The sequence below is a fragment of the Nomascus leucogenys genome, chromosome 11 (genome assembly GCF_006542625.1).
Source record: "Nomascus leucogenys isolate Asia chromosome 11, Asia_NLE_v1, whole genome shotgun sequence".
Classification (NCBI taxonomy): Eukaryota; Metazoa; Chordata; class Mammalia; order Primates; family Hylobatidae; genus Nomascus; species Nomascus leucogenys.
The window spans coordinates 32,894,608-32,908,208 of NC_044391.1; the positions used below are offsets into that span (position 1 = coordinate 32,894,608).

Genomic DNA, 13,601 nt, shown 5'->3' on the forward strand with positions numbered 1-13,601 from the left:
TTTTTTATTCAATAGCTATTATTTACTCTTCTCCATTTTGGAGAAAAAAATCAGATCATTGTGAATCTCAACAATATATTCACACTGTCAATGATAGAAAATACCTGGTTGACATGGTCCAGTTTGGGGCAAGGCCTTCCTCCATTATATGGTTTTTCACGCAGCCATTTAGAGCGAACCTTCACACCACTCCCACAAGACTTGCTGCAGCGCGACCAGTTGGACCATTCACTGAGCTTGCAGTCTGAGGGGCAGGGGATGATGCAGGCCTCCTCAATGTAACCTGAGTGGAGGAAAATGAGACAAGAATCATCTCCTCCACCTGTCACTCTCCCACTACCACCCACTATTCTAGCTCATTTAGAAGGTCCAAGACTGACTTGACAGTAGCATGCAAATGCAGAGGTATCTCCGTTGTTAGGGACTTGAATTAAATTCTGCAGGGAAATGTCACATGCATACAGTGACTCTGTTAAAATAACAGTTGAGCAGCTGCCATGTGATCTGCTTAGGATTCATGCTCACCATATTTCAACATTTCTGACTGACAGCTCGTATTTAATTGACAATAACCTGTCTGCTGCCATATCATTCTCATGCTGACAGAATGATACATTAAAAAATTATAACAGTTTTCTATAAAACCCTATCGGTTAATGTCACACAAGTTCAGGGTTCTGAGTCCATGCAATGTTCTTTCTTAAGAAATCCCAGTCCCTTTCACTCAATACCCAAAGGGAACCATTTAACTTAGCATCTTGTTTTTCTCCTTCTTTGAAAATCAAGTCTGAAGAAAAATGAAGGATGCTAAGCAATGTCTCATATTTTACATGCTGTCACTTTCAAAGCACCTTCACATCTTATATCCATTTGATTCTCTTGAAAATCTTATGTATGAATTGGGCAAGTATTGATATTCTAACAGGCAGATAAGAAAACAAATGCAGAGTGATGACTGACTGAATCCAAGGTTACACAGTAAGAGACGGGGAAAAGTTTTCTAAGGTCTGAGCGAGTACTCATTCCATCAAATCACCCAACCAATTCAATTAATAGTGCACATATTTGTTTTGGGAAATGGAAGTATTTTCTTTGAATAGTTCTTAACTAAAAACTTGCCATTTCACAATATCAAGTAAACACTATTATTCTCAAGGCAAACGTGAAAACAGCAAAATTCCTCTAGTCAAGAATGAAACGCACGGTTGTCCTCTATAATAGTCTGAATGTGGAGAGGGTGTTCTTGGTACAAGAAAACACTCTGCCTTGCCATTTTATCTCAACAGCAGAGATTCGATTTTGACAATGATTATAATATAAACAATTGATACTAGGCAACTCTAGGTAGATTTTTAAAAATTTATGGAGATATAATTCATATTCCATAAAAATAACCCCATGTTTTGGTTCTCAGTATGTTTGCTGAGTTGTGCAACCATCATCACCATCTAATTTTAGAACATTTGTTTTACTCCAAAAATAAACCCTATGGTTACTGGCAGCCACTTCCTATTTTCCCCTTCCTCATCCCCTGACAACCATGAATCTACTTTCTATCTCCATGAATTTGCCTAATTTAGACATTTCATATAAATGAAATAAAACATTATGTGATCTTATTTCTTTTTTGTTTTAGAGATGATGTCTCACTCTGTCACCCAGGCTGGAGTGCAGTGGTGTCATCATAGCTCACTGCAGCCTTGACCTCCTGCACTCAAGAGATCTTCTTACCTCAGCCTCTTAAGTAGCTGAGCTGGGACTAAGGGTGCCCACAACCATGCCAGGCGAATTTTCATATTTGTTTTTTTATAGAGATGAGGTGTTACGGTGTTGCTCAGGTTGGTCTAGAACTTCTGGCCTCAAGTGATCCTTGGCCTCCCAAAGTATTGGGATTACAGGTGTGAACCACCATGGCTGGCTTGGCTTCTTTCACTTAGTATAATGTTTTCAAGGTTCATTTATGTTATAGCATGTATCAGTTCTTCAGTCCTTTCTATGATTGAATATTTCATTGTATGGACATTTCACATTGTTTATCCACTCATCAGTTGATGGACATTTGAGTTTTCACTTTTTGTCTATCATGAATAATGCTGCTATGAACATTTGTTTATAAGCTTCTGTGTGGGCATACATTTTCAATTCCCTTGAATATATACATTACAGTGAAATTGCTCAGTTATGTGGTAACTCACTTAGCTTTTTCAGGAAGTGTCAAACTGTTTTCCAAAATGACTGCAGCACTTTATACTCCACCAGATATGTATGCATGTTCCAATTTCTACGAATTCTTGTCAAACTCGTTATTGTCTCTTTACAATTTTGGTGTTCTTTGAAGAACAAAAGTTTTAAATGTCAATGAAGTCCAGTTTATCTTTTTTCCTTGGTTGTTAGTGCTTTTGGTATTATATCTAGGAATCCACTACTGAAGCCAAGGTCATCTAGGTTTACAGTTGTTTTCTCAAGAGAATTTTATAGTTTTAGCTCTTATATTTAGGTGTATGTTTCATTTTGAGTTAACATTTTTGTTTATGATAAAAGGTAGGGGTCCAACTTCATTCTTTTGCATGTGGTTATTGAGTTATCCTGTCTTCAGTTGTTGAAAAAAACTGTTCTTTCCTAATTGTTTTGGCATCCTTGTTGAAAATCAGTTGACCACAATGTAACGATTTATTTTTGAACTGTAAATTCTATTCCATTTATCTCTATGTCTAGTTTCATGATAGTACCACATAGCCTTGACTACTGTAACTTTGTAGCAAGTATTGAAATCCAGAAGTGTGAGTCTTCCTATTTTGTTTTTCCTTTTAAAGATAGGTTTGGCTATTTTGAGTCAAACTTCTATATGCATTTTAGAATTAGATTGTCAATTTCTGCAAAAAATTGCAGCTAGGATTTTGATAGGAATTGTGTCAAATTTGTTGATCAATTTGGAAGTACTGCCATCTTAATTCAGACACATGGAATTTATTTCCATTTATATAGATCTTTAATTTCTTTCAATGATGTTTTGTAGTTTTCAGTGTACAGGTCTTGAACTTATTTTGTTATATTTATTCATAAATATTTTATTCTTTTTATTGTAGGTAGATTTTAAAAAGAACCTACCAACATTAATTTCTTTAATTACAGGAAAGTCAGACCACCTTTAAACCAAAATGGCAAATTTAATCTATAAGATTGTGCCCAAACTGTCCCGCATTGAAAGTGTTAAAATACTAATTTACTATATAGTATTTCCTAGCCTTGCCTAATCATAAATTATCTGAGACACATGTTAAAAACATAAGCTTCCACCACCCTCAAGTTATTGACGTTAATACAATCCAGAGCGCTTACTCAGGTTTCACAAGTTTTACTTTTAATCATTTGTGTGTGTGATTGTGTAGGTCTTAAGTTAGGAAGTGCTACTATAAGATACAGGCAGAACCAAAAAAATGGAAGATAAATAGATTTCTGGCATATATTTTTATGTAGTATCTCCTATACATTTGTCAAAGATATTTGTTTTAAACTTCGTATGGTAGTCTTCATACACAAAAGTGCATTTTCCATGGATGTAAATTTCACTGAACACACCCATGAAATCAATAGTCCAGAACTCTCCTCTGTGTTCCCTTCCAACTACTGCCCCTTCTTACAAGAGCAACAACTATCCCGACTACTCACAGTGTAGAATAGTTTCACTTTTTAAAAATTTCATGTAAATGGAATCATATAGTGTATATCCATTTGCGCTAGCCTTTTCACTCTATATTGTGATGTGCGTTTCATCTATATTGGTGCATATCGCTGAATATTGTTTATTCTAGTTGATGTGTAGCATTCTATTGTGTGAATATACTATGGCTTATTTATTCATTCTATTGTTGGTGGGCATTTAGGTAGTTTTCAATATGGGGCCATTATTAACAGTGCTGCTATGAATATTCTAGAACGTGTCTTTTGATGGACATACGTATGCATTTCTGTTTGGTGTACTCCTAGGAGACAAATGGATAAATTGGATGGTAGGTATATTATTATATCATCCATTGTAAATGAAGTATAAAATAAATTTTAAAAACATGGGATCACAAATTTGGCATGAAGATTAGGATACAATGAAAATTTCTGAAAGTGGGCATTAGTCCCAGATAATCTTCTGGAGGGCAGATGTGGCAGGGTTGGGATTTTGTTTGTTGTGAAACACAGAAGACAGAAAGAAGATGCCAGTGCTAAGTTTCTAATGTACTTCTCATATATTCAAGGTGACTTTTGGAGTATCGATAATGATCCAGAGGAAAGTCCAACAAAGAACTAAAGGAATATTTCACAGTAGTGTTACTGAAATTTTAAAATAGATTGCAGTGATCTACTTAAATCTTATATTTTGACTTTAATTACGCTTTGGGGTGGAGAAATAAGCCCCTTCATGATTCTGAGTTGAAATATATTTCAAATTCCATTCCCTTTTTCCTACAGCTCAGGCAGTAAATTAATTGACCTAAAATAGTATGAGATGCCTAAAAAATAACTCCTCTTATTTTAGGGCCAGTAATAATTTATTTTTTAAATATGTAATAGTTTAATAAATAGAATCAAACTTTAAAAGCATCTGAAGTCATTTCCAAATCAATAGCATTATGACCAAATTATTTAATAATATTTGTAAGACTACAACGAATTAAAAACCATCCAAATCATTTCCAAATATTATCAATGGCTTTGGCAAAAGAGCACTAGTATTTCAAAGGTAATAAGTTATTGAAATATTTTTAGAAGAATTGCATTCTCCCACCTTGATAAACTGCAAAATGTCTCTCAAAAGTAAACCTCTAGCCTTTTTTAGCTCAGTAATTATAACTGAAAATAGAATCACATGGTGGCCTTACATGTCACTACCCCACAGAGTAATAGATAAATGGAAATTCTTTTTTTGATTGAAATATTATGGCTTTAGTAAGATTTAACATGTATGACTTCAGACTGATTCACATTGTATTATTAAGGAAGGAGATATAAAACTTTTCTGTCTGATTTTCCAATAGCATATTCCAGAAAACATCTCTCAAATAAAATTCAGCCTATTAAACTGTTAAAAGATACAAATTAGAAACTGAGATAAAGATAAAACTGCAAAAGCGTATATTGCCTAGCATATCAATTTTATTTTCCAATGTCTGACAACATTCAATAATTGCCTATCATGTTTATCTAGCACCATTAAAATCCTTAATGCTACTAGTGAACTGTTAGATAAGCATTCCCCTGCCTTCTCTGCTCAGATCATTTTTTAGGGCAATTAACACCAAACAATCATGGGGGATGGAAAGATAGAAAAACATCTAGAATGTTTTAAGGCTAAATAAACTGCTGGCATCTTGTAGCAATGCATGGTTTCTGAGGATGCTGGAATAAAATAAATGACCTCACAATTAGGATATTAAAACTTTCAGCAGTTCAACACAGAATTTGATGCTTGGAAAAATTAAACTCCAGACTTCTGATTATATTTTTGACTGCTGCTTTCAGGTTGAAATAAATACAAAACACTAGCAGGCTTAAAGTGGCAACTGGAGGACATATTGCCTTTGAGATATACACAATCTCTCATTCATTTGAATTATGAATGTGGAGATAAAGTAGATTTCAACAACCTTCACAATTACTAAATTGTGCTGTTGAAAGGAATACTGTTGATGGATCAAAGAATTCATTTTGAAAGCACATAGAAAATACTGGTTGGTTCTGATTTATAGCTGTGTGAATGAGTAACTCTGGCATTCTCTCTGAAACATCTGGATTAATTTCAAAAGCAACCTCAAAAAATCTCTTCTACTTAATTGTGTATTATATTCACTTGATTGCAACTGGGAATGAGAAAATGTAGCTAGACTTTTATCTATTGTGGTCCTCACAGGCTGGAAAAAGTTGAAAAAAAATCACTTTGCAAAAACTTTCCCAATGGACAATATTCTTGAGCAATTATATGTTAAAAACTGGTGATCTGATACCTGGGGCAACCAAATTACTATGTATATATCCAAACTCCTGTATTCCAATGTTCTACTCATCGTATATTTGATGGATGAAAAGTTATAAGTCAATATTAGGCAGTTAATTATCATAGTAAAGTATCCAGGCAAATTTATAGAAGTATAATAAAATATTATTTTAATTATGTTTATTCATTTTATAGACATTTGAAGGCATATGTATTAATATCTGCTAAGTATTTATAAATTTTATCAGAAAATTTCAACATCAGTATGAATGGCTGTAAGGTTTTGTTATTGTTGTTATTTTAATACTGGGAGTTTACTCAATGGCCGTGCTTTTTCAGATTCATTTACTGATATCTATGTACAAGTTCATTACCAAGGGCATTGCTTATAGCAAACTCTAAAGGCTTCTCTTGTATAATAAGGAATTTGCCTGGCCTTTGTCCCTGATTCCTGAAAGGCAGGTCTCTCGGCCCTGAAATTTCACTAGTGATAGAACTATCTATGTTATTCATGGTGGGCTCCTCAGACCACTTATGATTTTATGCTATAGGGATATCTCAGGAAGGGGCTGGTCACACCAGAGAGACCAATCATCTGATTAGAGAGTTGGAGCTTTGAGCTACATGTTATCTGACCCACCTCTCAGACGGGAGAGACTGCATTTAACCACATGGCCAATGATTCCTCAGTCATGCCTATATAATGAAACCTGAATAAAAACTCTGGATACCAAAGCTCAGGTGAGCTTTCTGTTTGGAAATGCACATCAGTGTGCAGACAGAAAGATGCCTCCTGCCTCCATTAAGAAGAGGTTATGGATGCTTCATGTTTCAGATGCCCTCTCGCCTCAGCTACCTGTCTTTTCGAGCTGGTTCTGATTTGTATCCTTTTGCTATTATAAAACTGCAGTGGTAAATATAGTGCTTTTCCAAGTTCTGTCAGCTGTTCTAGTGAATTATTGAGCCTGGGGCAGTACTGGGAAGTCAGAAATTTGCAGCCAGCTTGTGAGAAGTAAGGTTGGCTTGGGGACTCCCAAATTTGCAGCTGATATCTGAAGTGAGAGGAGTCTTGTGCAGTACTGGGCCCTTAACCTGTGAAGTTTGGCCTAACTCCAGGTAGTTAGCGTCAGAATTATATTGCACTTTCAAATATATATTTTGTTAAAAAAGAAAATAAACATATATGTAAGAACCTGTGTTTATATTTTACTTATTCAACCATGATAACAAACCTTGGGAATAATTACACATATTAAGGTATTTATTGACTTTCTCTTCATATTTAACATTTATAATTTTAAGTAACATGATATTGAAAATCAGATGCAGAGTTTAAAAACCTCACTTTAGTAACAGGGCTTTGTCAGGAATACAAACATATTTGATAGACTGTTCAGATTGTGAGGATGAAGTAATGGAAGATGTATTAATTTTGAAGCTTATTAGAATGATTTATTTTTAACTTGATCCAGTGCAATGCACCATTCTTTCAGTCAATTAAAATCTAATATTGCCATGAAAGTATTTGCAAAGGATGATCTTTAAACACTAGTTTATTGGATTCTAATAACTATTAAACATAATTTTAACAAAAAGCGTTCTGTGGTAAATTGCTGCATTAAACTAGGTTATATAGTTCTTTTTACCCCGGACTTTCCCTTTTGGGTAATACAAACTATGACTCTCTAAGAGAATGACTCGGATATCACATTCCCATAATTACTGACTTTTTCACTAGCATCTCACTGGACTAGAGAAATAGATCTAAATAGATTATAATTGGAATGCTTTAAAATTGAACTCATGTTTTGAACCATTCAGAATTTAAGATTTTTAAAGTAGGTTTTTTTTTTAAATGTCCACTTCCAGATATAGAAGAAAATGCAAAACCAAGCAACCAAACAAAAATGCCAAACGCTTAAGAAAGTTTCTTTTTCCTACATTATTTTCTATTTTACAGGTCAAAGGTCAAACATGGGTAAACTAGCAATAAATTAATTTCAACAAAGGGAGGGGAAAGTGCTATTTGGATAAATTTCCTGTTTTGTAAAATGTCTATTTAAATGATCAAAGGAGAGTCAATTTTGTTTTATATCCAGATTACCTAAAATTTCCTATAGTGGCAGAAATTGCTGATAAAGGCAAAATTCTAATTTTTCTGTTTTGGTTGTTGCAAATAATGAATTGTTCTTGGCAGTTAAATTTATTTTAAACAATGGAACACTTTATTCCTAAAAAACTGAAGGAAAGCCAAATAAGGACACAGGATCTATTGGAGGCTATGTTTGACAGCCTGGCCTGAGGGGCTCTGGGAAACCCAGTTTGAAAACCATGATATGAAGTAGTAGATGAGTTGAGGTGTCAGGACATGAACAGACAGAACTAAATGATAATGGCAGATGCTCTTCCATCACACCTGACATGAACGGCAGCTGCAGGAAAGTCTCCAGCCCGCCTCTCCCTCATCATCTCCTCTGTGCTCCCTCAGGGAGCCTGTGGGAGCTTAGTGCTGATCTCCATACCTTATTTAAATTCGACCCTAGGCAATTGCTTTCTCTTTGTGCCCAAGTAGCCTTAGATGCTCTTTCCTTCTTTCCTTGGCTCTTTAAACTTGCAACTAGTTACCTCAGGAAAAGTCTGTCCCTCACCCCCTGCCTCTCTTTTACATTTGAAAGGAAAAAAAGATTCCAGTTATGAATGATAACTGCAAAAGCAATACTAGCTCTACCTATGCTATCAAATGAGACACTGGAAATCTGAAATAAATCAGACATTAAATAAATTCTATCAAGTGGAAAAGCTCTTTGGAGAAATTAGGACTCCATTTCAGCTTGTTTACAAGACTCTATTTATTGCTTTTTCTGCCTGGTTTAATTAAACATATTCTTCCTCAAATCAGAGTATCCACTATGATAAGGAACAATTTCTCATTCAATTTTGTTTCTAATTAACCTCTAATAGTGAACCTATATAATCTTTGATAGAATCCTATTACAAAAAGTAATATATTTCAGTTACTTTATGGTTGAGTGGTCAGGTGGGTTATTCTCTACCCATATTCATGATTATATTTATCAGTTTTATCTTGAGTTCCATATTACAACTTAAAAGCACAAACTCTTAAAGTCTATTTGTAAACTGGGTATTATAATTTTTAAAATTCATCCACGATGTATTCCTTTTCCAAGTTTTTTTTTGATGATTTTTTCCTGTTCCTACATATGTTAGTAGAAAAGAATCCCACAGCTGAGACATGTGTACTAGAGCCTTGAGTGATACAACAGTGTTTCATATTTACAGTTACTTCTTTGCAGTAGCTAGCAATGGTCATTGAAACACGACACCTGCTTTGGAATCATCTGTGTCAGAACTGTGAGAGGCTGGTGGAATAAGCAGTAGACTGCTTAGGCTATTAGGCAATAATGTTAAATGTTTCCACACAAGGATATAAATACTCCACACACATATTTATAATGTAAAGATATTCTATCAAAAGGTTCTTCCTCATTTGTAATATTTGTAGAGCCTTCTTTTTATTTTAATAATTAGTGCTGTAGTGCAAACTGGTATGGAAGCAAAATTTTAAAGAGAAACTTTGGGTGCTAGCAAAGCACACTTTGAATCCTACAGATGCTTGCAAAAAAGCAATTGCTTAAGCTATTCATTAATGTCCAGAAAGCCGTCTGTAATATCATTCACAAGCATACTAGGCAAAGAGAGAAAACATGGAAAAGTCAATACGAATCACTATATTTAAAAATTAATGTTAAAGAGATATTATTTTATATTAATAAGGCATTAGTCAAACTATTCTGAACTATTTAATTGTTACTACAATTGGAAGACAAATGAATATAATTAAAGTGGCCTACAAAAACTGTATGTTAGCTTTCTGAATGCCAGTATGATGTCCACATGGCAGTACCAAGGCCTGGTAATTTTAGAGCCATTGGATCATGATTCTTAGTGCACAAAGAAAAGTGTGCCCAGCACTTAAATATAATATTGTATTTTGTTTGACAATCCGGCAGTAAATAAACCTAGAACTCTCTTATTTCTCTAGATGAACTGAAAGAGACTTTTTTCTTCCTCAATACTTTGACAGATATATTTTAATATTTTGGCTGATATATTGATTTATGTTCTCTTTGCAATTTTAATAATTTTTTTCTTTAAGCACAAAAAGTCTTAGAGTAAAATAATAAAAACTATTGAGCTATAAAATATGGAATCATTTTGTTCATTAAAATTCAATTAATATGGAATTCCTTCAGCAAAAATATGACTATTTTTAAAGGACAAATCTGAATTGGGCTTTGATTTTTTAATAGTGTTCAGCACCAATTTTCCATTAAGACTTAATACCCAATGCATTACATAGAGTAATAAAACTTGATAAAGAAACAATGTAAGTATATTAGAATGTTTTACAGGTATACCTTATTTTATTGGGCTTTGCTTTATTTTGCTTGGCAGATCGTATATTTTTTACAAATTGAAGGTTTATGACAACCTTGCATTGAGCAAATCTATCGGTGCCATTTTTTCCAACAGCATGTGTTTACTTTGTGTCTCTGTGTCACATTTTGGTAATTCTTGCAATATTTCAAACTTTTTCATTATTATTATATCTGTTATGATGATCTGTAATCAGTGATCTTTGTTGTTACTATTGTAATTGTTTGGGGGTGTGAAGTTGTGAATGCAAAGAAAAACTTCTTGAAGGAAATTGAAAGTACTACTCCAGTGAACATACAAATAATAAGAAAGTACTAGAGTGTTATTGTTGATATGCAGAAAGTTTTAGTGGTCTAGATAGAATAGCAAACCAGTCAGAACATTCCCTTAAACCAAAGCCTAATTGAGCAAGATGCTATCTTCAGCTCTATGCAGGCTGAGCAAGGTGAGGAAGCTGCATAAAAAATGTTGCAAGCGAGCAGAGGTTAGTTTGGATTTAAGGAAAGAATCTGCCTATAACATAAAAGTGTAAAGTAAAGCAGCAAGTGCTGATATGGAAGCTGCAGCAAGTTATCTCTAATATCTAGCTAAGGTAATAGATTAAGATGACTACACTGAGCAACAGATTTTTCAATGTAGATGAAACAGCCTTCTGTTGGAAGAAAACAACATCTAGGACTTTCATAGCTAGAGAGGTAAAGTCAATGGCTGGCTTCAAAGCTTCAAGGGACAGGTTGACTCTTTTGTTAGGGGTTAATGCAGTTGGTGACTTTAAGCTGAAGCCAATGGCCATTTTACCATTCTGAAAATACTAGAGCCCTTAAGAATCAAGCTAAATCTACTCTGCTTGTGCTCAATAATGAAACAACAAAGCCTGGATGATACTGCATCTATTTATAGCATGGTTTACTGAATATTTTAAGCCCACTGCTGCTCAGAAAAAAAGATTTATTTCAAAATATTAGTGCTTATTGACAATGCATGTAGTCATCTAAGAGCTCTGATGGAGATGTACAAGGAGATGAATGTTGTTTGCGTGCCTGCTAACACAATAACTATTCTGCAGCACATGGGCCAAAGAGTAATTTTGACTTACAAGTCTTATTATTTAAGAAATGCATTTTGTAAGACTATACTTGCCATAGTTATTCCTCCAATGGATCCAGGCAAAGTATACTGAAAACCTCTGGAAAGGATTCACCAACCTAGATGCCACTGAGAACATTCATGATTCATGGAAGGAGGTAACAATATCTACCTTAACAGGAGTTTGAATGAAGTTGGTTCTCAGGGATGACTTTGAGGGGGTTCAAGACTTCAGTGGAGAAAGTAATTGCAGATGTGGTAGAAACGGCAAGAGAACTAGAATTAGAAGAGGAGTCTGAAGATGTGACTGGATTGCTGCAATCTCATGATGATAAAACTTGAAGAGATGAGGAATTGCTTCTCATGGGTGAGCAAAGAAAGTGTTTCTTAAGGTGGAATCTGCTCTGGGTGAAGATGCTGTGACAATTGTTGAAATGACAACAAAGGATTTAGAATATTACACAAATGTAGTTGATAAAGCAGTAGTAGGGTTTGAGAGGATATACTCCAGTTTTGAAAGAAGTTCCACGGTGGGTAAAATGCTATCAAACAATATTGCATGCAACAGAGAACTCTTTAGTGAATGAAAAAGTCAATGGATGCAGCAAAATTCATTACTGTCTTATTTTAAGAAATTGCCACAGTCACCCCAAACTATAGAAACCACTGCAACTCCAGTAGGTCGTAACTCTTTATCTGGAAAAAAATCATTCTCTCCAGCTTTTTATTCATTCATTTATTCTACAGATTTTGTGGAGCACCTACTGTTCTAGGTACTTAGGATACATCAGTGAATAAAATAGTCTAAGATATCCTCGTCAATCTCTATTCCTGAATGGGAGATAAGGAATAAACAAGAAACATAATAAGTAAGTAAATTATATAGTATAAGATGATACACGCTTTAGAAATGTAAAATGTAGAGCAGGATAAAGGGATTTGGGAGCACTGGATCAAGCTGAGGGGTGGCACAATACCATTCTATCCTTTCTATTTAAATAGAAATCTTGTATATATGTACCTTGCATAAGCTGGGCTACCTCTAAGATCCTTTAAAATATGAAGATTAAATGATATAATAAAAAAGTTCCAGATATTCTGCCCTTTGTTTTGTAATGTTTTAAAGATGATTAACTTGAGAAGTATCTAGTACTGTGTGGTTAGGCTCTCAATAAATTTCTAATAAATTAATCATCAAGTTGTTGCTATCCTCTCTTATTTCCTTGAGAGGATAGCAACAATTTTAAATCACTCAAAAATCAAATTACACATTTTTTTTATTCATCACAAGATTCCTTTAAGATATTGGTTGATGAAACCATCATCCTCAGCAAACTAACACAAGAACAGAAAACTAAACACCGCATGTACTCACTCATAAGTGGGAGGTGAACAATGAGAACACATGGATAGAAGGGAGGGGAAGGAACATCACACACTGGGGCCTGTCAGTGGGGTGTGGGGCTAGGGGAGGGATAGCATTAGGAGAAATACCTAATGTAGACGTCAGGTTGATGGGTGCAGCAAACCACCATGGCATGTGTATACCTATGTAACAAACCTGCACGTTCTGCATGTTTCCCAGAACTTGAAGTATAATTAAAAAAAAAAGCATAAAAAAACTGCTAAAAAATTGTTGCTATAGTGACACCTTCCAAGATTTCATACCAAGAGTAAATATACAAAATTTGTATTATGTTTTTACTGCAGATATACCATAAATGTGTTTATATATCATTTGTGCAGTTACTATATTTAATACCATGCATCAGGATGGATGAACATTTATGTGGCTCCCAAAGTATACTGTAAGATCTGATTTTGGCAATGCAGTTATATCACTTTTCAGCACACAGTCTATTATTACACAGAAGATCAAAAATAACAGAATTCTGCCTGAAGTTTAAGAAATTAAAAAAAAGTGACTAGTGGGAAACAGTCTAAAATAATATAATTAAACTGGTGAAAGTCAAACTGGTTTATGAATATAATAACTGGTAATATGACCCACAGATAGACAACAATGATTAAACAGAAATACCCCAAGGACGCTATGGAATAGGGGATTATT

At 34.4% G+C, this 13,601-nt stretch overlaps 1 protein-coding gene across 1 annotated transcript in view; it reads right to left on the reverse strand.

The window, feature by feature from the left end:
• The window catches only part of THSD7A (thrombospondin type 1 domain containing 7A), a 465,539-nt gene that overhangs the window by 56,784 nt on the left and 395,154 nt on the right, over nt 1–13,601 (reverse strand). The window contains exon 14 of the mRNA XM_003252566.3: nt 105–283. Within this exon, the coding sequence (XP_003252614.2) occupies nt 105–283 (179 nt within the window). The remainder of the gene's footprint in view (nt 1–104; nt 284–13,601) is intronic.